Raw genomic sequence first — 7,550 nt, 5'->3', positions numbered from 1 at the left:
GAGTTGCCGCCATGTGATTGGCTGCTTAGAAATTAAGTGTTAACGAGCAGTTGGACATGTGTACCTAATAAAGTGGCCAGTGAGTGTATATATAATATATATTTCCCCAATTTTTGGAAATAAAAATGTCATTCATACATACTCCACCAATTTAACATTGCACTTCTATAATATTGTCAGCAGCTGCAGCAGAACATCGTAAATAGATAAATAAATCAAATCAACAGAGCAGTTGGTATTACAGTTGCATTTTGCTCACCTCTGTGGACGGCCCACATTATACAAAACGCCGAGCCGCCGATCTCGTCGAAGGGTTTCTTGCGTGTGATGACCTCCCACAGGATAATGCCCCAACTGAACACGTCACACTTTTCACTGTAGTTGCTGCCTGAGGAACACACACCAACGTTACTTTTAGTTGTATGCAGGAAATAAATGAGCATTTTGTAAAAGCAATAGCTCTGTTGAAGCTTTTTGCATAACAGTGATAGTAAGAAACGTCCGTTACATTCAAGCCATTACCAAATGAGTTGCTACAAAGCTAATCAACTCTGCACCAATCTCTCAGAAGATTGTGGCGTCTGCCGGCTTTGCTGCGCAGAAGCTCGAGTGAAGATAGTCACCTTCATAGAATTCCTCATGCGGGCGAGGGAAAGTGAACTAAAGCTTTAAGTCCGTGGGCATGTTGTGATTGCATCACAGCTAAGGGGCGTTGTTCAGACAGGACAACGCGTGCTGGGTGCTGTTGCTTAATTCTGATGTTTTTATTTTTATTTTTTCAGTTACAAGTACTTACTTTTTCAATGTTATTTATGGTTACCTACTTTGCTAAACTATTTTAATTACATATTCAATTTAATTTACGTCGCTCACGTACACTGCAATATTGTTTTTCTGTATCATGGCAACCTCACTTTACGAAACCTTTATTTGATGTCACATTCATTCAGCCATACCTTCTTCTCACTGTCTGCTGTTTTCTTGTGGTGTGTTTACTTGTGTATTTGTTTGCTTTTGCTCTTACTGTAGAAAATGTTGCTGCTGTAGTAGGAAAATTTCCCCGCTGTGGGATGAATAAAGTATAATCTCATCTAATCTAATATAGAAAGGGTAATTTCGGTTGTTTTGAACCTGGACCCTATCCCATGTTTTTGTGTGTAAGTGACTGATAGGAACAACGATCTTTGAAATCGGTCCAGTATGAAGCGTGAACGCTGTCACCAGCAGCCGCAGACCGGGCGACAATGTAACCCTATAAATGTGCATTATCAATTTAGTCCACTAAAAGTGATGTTGTTGCCACTGACAGTGTCTGATAACATTATGGAGAGGATCCCTACAGAGAGGGACCTTTTTAAATCACTAGCGCTAAACCCACCAGACTACATTTAAAATAACAATGCTATATACATTTATGTAACCCGGTGAACTGTGTTGTTTTTTCAACCCTAACTAGAGTTGTGATAGTTAGAAAAGTGGAAAGACGACCTCAAAAAAAGCTTATTTTGAAGTTTTATTTTGTTTCTGTTGACTTTGATTGAAGTGTATTTCACGATGCTTAAATTACTGTTTATTTACATGGAGTTTGGTGGGTTAAACAAACGAAATTTTGGATGTTTTTATGATTAAAAGAAGAAAGGATCGTACTCTTTAACAGAAAGGTCGACCTCCTTAGAAATCATTTTCATAATCAGGGTGGCTACAGGTATAAACAAGTTCAATTTAAGACTTTTTAAGACTTTTTAATACCAGTTCTAAATTAAATTTAAGACCAAACTTAAGATAGAAATACAAAGTGGAAATATACAGTAATCTTTCCAAAATTAACAGTTTGGTGAAATGACAATAATAGGTTAAGTTTAAGAGCAATTTTGGATGTTTTTATGTTTAAAAGAAAAAGGATCGAACTCTTTAACAGAAAGGTCGACCTCCTTAGAAATCATTTCCATAATGTTGTCAAATAAAATTAAAATAATAATCTGAGCCTTGTCAGTGGCTCTTCAGGGAATGTAAATAGAAGCTGCACAATTAACATCCGTTGTAGCATGTTTTGCCGCTGCCGACTGCAGCATCTCGCTTAATACTGGACCAAAGATTGTTGTTTCTATTTACTTGTTGTCTATTATTGTTGTTTCCAGTCACTTAGACACGAAAACACAGATAAATATTGTCCAGGTTCAAAATAAACCAGTTACCTTTTAAATCGCTGCACCTTGACTGGCTGAAAACTCCTCTATGTAGAGTTAGGTATAATCTTTGGAGAGTAAATCCAATTAGAATTTAGTCTAGCTTTGAGGTTAAATCTTAGTGGTGAAAATTAAACAAACAAAACAAACTATCTTAACCTAATAATCACCACTGGTTTAAGATGCTCTCGTTTGGGGCTCACCTTCAAACACCTCTGGTGCCATCCAGGCTGCGCTGCCTTTGTTGTTGGTCATGTAGGTCTGAATATCACACGCTGTTCCAAAGTCACATATCTTCAACACCGTGCCACGAGCCACGAGCAGCAGACTGGGTCAGTACAGAGGAAAGGAATTAAAGACATTATGCACTCCAGATATACTGCTGCACCTTAACATTTGAGAATTTAAAAGTGAGTCCAGATAGAATAACTTTGCAGGTATTTAGTTCTAAAACAAAGTATTGGAATGTAAAGTCCCCGAAGTTCTTAAAATTCGTTCTCTAAGAATCATTAACATCTCTTTCTGCATTTCATTGTGTTATTTGTAGTGTATATATAGATATTTTGTGGTGGATGGACAGACCAACATTGCCATCCTTGGAGCCATGCCACTAACTAGGAATGGGTGCAGCATGGTGGCCCAATGGTTGGCACTGTGGCCTCACAGCAAAAAGGTTCTGGGTTTGAATCCAGTTTGTTCTGGGCCATGGGGAGTCTGTATGTTCTCCTTATGTTTGCGTGGGTTTCCTCTGGGTGCTACCGTTCCCCCACCATCAAAAAACATGTACTAGGTTCTCCAGCCGGTGCCCTCAATCAAGACACTGGTTCAGATCTGGAGTTGGTCCCTGGGTGCTGCAAAATGAGTTCCGCTACATGTTCTATAAAACCTTAAACCTGGTGCTAGTTGGTCTACATGACAACGCAGATTTTGGTGCCACTTGAATACCTGTGCTGTCCTCTGGTGCCCCGAGGCGGACGTTAAAAGGATCGGCTCAGCCACCAGTTAAAAGTAATGTTTTAGCACAAGTATCTGATAAAAACGAAACTATAGCAACCATGCCAATAACTAACATGGCTTAAAACACACACACACACACAGACACACACGCACACGCACACGCACACGCACACGCACCTGTTCACCCATCAGCACAGGACATCAGGCAAATACAGAAATCAGTTCATATTTTGCAAATTGAGTCCTAAGCCACATTAACCTTTAGAATCAGAAGATAATCTTGCAAGGTTCAGAGCAGAAAAAAAGGTAACATTATACATACATACATACATACATACATACAGAGAGAGAGAGAGAGAGAGAGAGAGACCAGGGAGATTTGGACTATCTCAAGCTACTCCCTATATCACCATGATCTCTCTCAAGACCTCTGGACTGTGTAACTTCTCTCTGTTCACACATAAAGAGACTTACTTTGGTGGTTTGAGGTCCCGGTGAATTAAGGCCTTTGGCTTGATAGCGTGCAGATAGGCAACTCCCTCGGCACACTGCAGACACCAGCTCATGGCGTGCGAGGCGGTGTAGTGGGGCTGTGGGTCTGCACTGTGCAGGACTTGGATTAAGGGACGAGAAAAAACAAATCAATAAGAGACGCACAACAAAATCTCAGGTTTTTGGAACTGCTGTACAACGAGTGAATGACATCATTGGCGTGGCTTTGTCTCGTATAAAAACTACGTTAAATGTGTTTATATATACAAATCAAACACTTGTCAAATGCACAATCATACACAGTACGATGGGCATGCCATTCTATTATGCCTGGCGCCAGAAGCAACTACCAAACGGAAGAAAAAGAAGAAGTCAAATATTTTGGCAAGAGAAACGAAACCATCAACAATCAAACTGTGTAACCATGACTGAGTTTAAGAAGAACTGAAATAAATTAACCTTTAAATAACATTTACATACATCTAGGGATGCAACTAATAGTTGTTTTCATCGTCAATTAATCTGTAGATTATTATTATTTTTAGTGATAAATTGTTTAATCCAAAAATGCCGAAAATGGGAAAAAGTGTTGATCAGTTTTTCCGAGATGACGTCCCCAAAAATGTCAAAGATATCCAGTTTCCTGTCACAGCGGAGTGAAGAAACTAGAACATATTCCCATTTAAGAAGCTGGAATCAGAGAGATCTTTAACCCTCATGTTGTCTTCCCATCAACCATAAAAAGCCATTTTGATCACTTTTTTCAACATATCACTTTTTTTCCGATATTTTATTCACTTTATCAATGTTGTGGGTGCTGTTCGTTGTTTTCTTTCCCCAATTTTCTTTGAAATTTGAGATTTTTTTGTCCCAAAGCTTGTTTTGACGGCCCATGTTTGTGACAAAATAAACTTAAAACGGGTCAAATTTGACCCAAGGACAACATGAGGGTTAAAAATGACTCGTACAGATGAATCAAATACCAAATTAGTTGACAATTTATTAATTAGCTAACGACTAATCGAATCATCTAAAGATTAAAGCTTTGCAGCCCTACAATACATGACATGCAATGTGCCGATCAACGTGAATCAACGTGAATATCGTACAGACATAATCATAAAATGACTTACGGTTATACAAAGAGCCGCATTCTGCATACTCCATGACCAGACAGACCTGGGAAGACAAATGCAATCACCTGAGCAGTGAATGCGAGACAGAGGCAGACATCGGGTCATCTGTAACCAACGTCTGAGCGGCGCTACATTTCCAGCCCAGACACCGGCAACTACCTAACAACACGCTCTCACACTCAAAATAACAAGATGGCGGGCTGTGAGCCCCGTCCGTGCTGCTCCACTGACAGCCACCATGGATTGCAAATATGATGTTTTTTCCAATTTAAAAGTTTCATTATCATTTTGCAGGTGAAGGAAGTCTGAGTTTTGAGCGCCTTGGCAGCTCACCTGGTAGAGCGCCCACGTACGAAGGCTCAGTCCTCGTTGTGTAGTTTGGTTTTTTCAAAGGACTTTAAATTTCATATCTTAAGTTATTAAGTATTTTTATATATTTTACTTATCAGAACTTTAATATATTTGGATGTTTCTCTGTTCTTTTGTGACAATAAAACTAATTATTATATTATTTTAGTGAAAACCCATAAATAACTACAAATAACTAATGTTAGGGAAATCTGTTTGTGTTTCGTTGCGCGTTTCTAGATTTATTTTTATTGAATATATATCGGCCAATATATCGGCATATTAGGTTTTTAAATAACCAAATATTCGTATTGGTATCGGCCCTACGAATTCGTATTGGTATTGGTATCGATATTCGTATTGGTATCGACCCTGGGCTGTCTACAGAGACCGTGTTTTTTTGTTTGTTTTTTACAGTGTGTTCTGGGGACAGGCAGCTAGCAGATAGTGAGGAGATGTTTTTTACAGTGTGTTCAGGGGACAGGCAGCTAGCAGATAGTGAGGAGATGTTTGCTGTATGTGACAACAGATGATGCAGCTTAAAACACGCGTGACATCGCTTAGAGCCCCTTTAAGTAACATTTTCAACTTGTAACAGAGTATTATTTACAGTGCAGAGTTAGTACTTTTACTGAAGTAAAGGATCTGAATACTTCCTCCACCCCTGGTGGAGCGTTATACTCACTGGGTTGTCGCAGGAGCCGTACAGCTTAACAATGTTGGGGTGATTGACCCGGGAGAGCTGGCGGAGCTGCGCACAAACAAAACATAACCGTGAGCATTATAGACATCTTACTTTCTGTGTGTATTACGTTGGAACTTATTATTTATATATCTCCATGTTATGAACATGTTTTATGAGTGTTGCCACAAATATAGTGATATTTGAAATGTATCTGTAATAACTGTGTTCTGACCTTCATCCAAAGACCAAGCTGGAGTATTTAAAAAAATATACTAGTAGGGTGTGTGTGTGTGTGTGTAGGTGTGTTGGCGTGTGTAGGTGTGTGTGTTTGTAGCTGTGTAGGTATGTTTGTTTGTAGCTGTGTAGATGTGTGTGTGTGTGTGTGTAGGTGTGTTGGTGTGTGTTTGTAGGTGTGTGTTGGTGTGTGTGTGTGTGTGTGTGTGTTTGTAGATGTGTAGGTGTGTGTGCGTGTGTGTGTCAGTGTGGTTAGGTGTGTGTGTGTGTGTGTGTGTGTGTGTGTCGGTGTGTGTGTCGCTGCGTGTGTGTGTAGGTGTGTCGGTGTGTGTGTGTGTGTGTGTGTGTGTAGGTGTGTGTGTGTGTGTGTGTGTGTGTGTTGGTGCGGCGTGTGTGTGTGTAGGTATGTGTAGGTGTTTGTGTGTGTGTGTGTGTGTGTATGTGTGTGTGTGTATTCATGTGTTGGTATTAGAGCTGCACATTAGATGGTTTTGTATCATTATCGCGATATCAACTGGAGCAATAATCACGTGAAAAATGCAACATATTATGAAAAGATTTGTTTATGTTAGTTGAAAGAAAATGTCAGTAAAACAAACTGCACTTTAAAAACTTAACTATCATTCTTGTTTTCCAACACTGAAGAACTGAGAACTGAGATCACATAACTATGTTTTTTTAACGCAACATTCAACACACACACACACACACACACACACACACACACACACGTCTTTTTCTCATAAAGGCAGTGTCCACGTAGGGGCCCGGTGGTGTTTACACCTGTGTGCAGGTGTGTGCCCGGGCCACTGCATCCAGGAGCAAAGCTCCATATATGGGCGCCCGTTCTACCAACTGAGCCATCCGGGCGCCCAAATTAATCAAATTGTCATCGCGACTTTTGCTCCTAATTGAGAAAAAACTCAGTAAAACTTGCAGTAAACTCTTATGTTGTCTTGTGTTTTGAAGGAGAATTTAAAAAGTTCAACAGAATAAAAATTAGGGAACATTTCACAGATTCAAAAGTTCTTACTGTTGATTTCCTTATTTTTTAAGTTCAATAAATGCAAAATCTTTCCAAAAGTCAATGAGTAATCACGTTAAATAAGCGTCCTTTCAACATTATTATGATTTTTTTTTCCACAATCCCAACAGCCCTAACAGAAACCATACTTCTCAAGAGGTTATGACAGTTAACTCCAATAGAAATGCACGGATAGTGTTGGCAATGTGGACAAATGTTAGCATTATAGGTGATAGAGTGATGTTTTAATAAAGCCACATGATTGCAGGTTTCCTGCTGCACAGAGCATTAAAGCCAAAAGGTTCGTGTTCACCGTACCTCAACAAGGAAAGCGTTCCTCTCATTTTCACTCTCAATGGTCTTGATTGCTACGTCTTTTCCTTTCCATACGGCCTTGAAGACAACTCCAAATGTCCCTCTGCCAACAGCCTGAAGAAAGACAACATCACAGGCTCAGGACACAATGCACAGAGAAGGGGGGGGGGGGG

At 39.7% G+C, this 7,550-nt stretch overlaps 1 protein-coding gene across 1 annotated transcript in view; it reads right to left on the bottom strand.

The window, feature by feature from the left end:
- LOC117935477 (mitogen-activated protein kinase kinase kinase 7-like) overlaps nt 1-7,550 on the bottom strand; it is a 16,679-nt gene that overhangs the window by 8,305 nt on the left and 824 nt on the right. Inside the window, exons 2-7 of the mRNA XM_034857679.1 lie at nt 7,381-7,491; nt 5,805-5,870; nt 4,769-4,814; nt 3,618-3,756; nt 2,390-2,514; nt 260-388 (exon numbers count right to left, since the gene is read on the bottom strand). Of these exons, the coding sequence (XP_034713570.1) occupies nt 260-388; nt 2,390-2,514; nt 3,618-3,756; nt 4,769-4,814; nt 5,805-5,870; nt 7,381-7,491 (616 nt within the window). The remainder of the gene's footprint in view (nt 1-259; nt 389-2,389; nt 2,515-3,617; nt 3,757-4,768; nt 4,815-5,804; nt 5,871-7,380; nt 7,492-7,550) is intronic.

Source organism: Etheostoma cragini, chromosome 20 (genome assembly GCF_013103735.1).
Source record: "Etheostoma cragini isolate CJK2018 chromosome 20, CSU_Ecrag_1.0, whole genome shotgun sequence".
Lineage (NCBI taxonomy): Eukaryota > Metazoa > Chordata > Actinopteri > Perciformes > Percidae > Etheostoma > Etheostoma cragini.
Note: the sequence above shows the minus strand (reverse complement) of the source record. Positions and strands in the feature narration are given on the sequence as shown.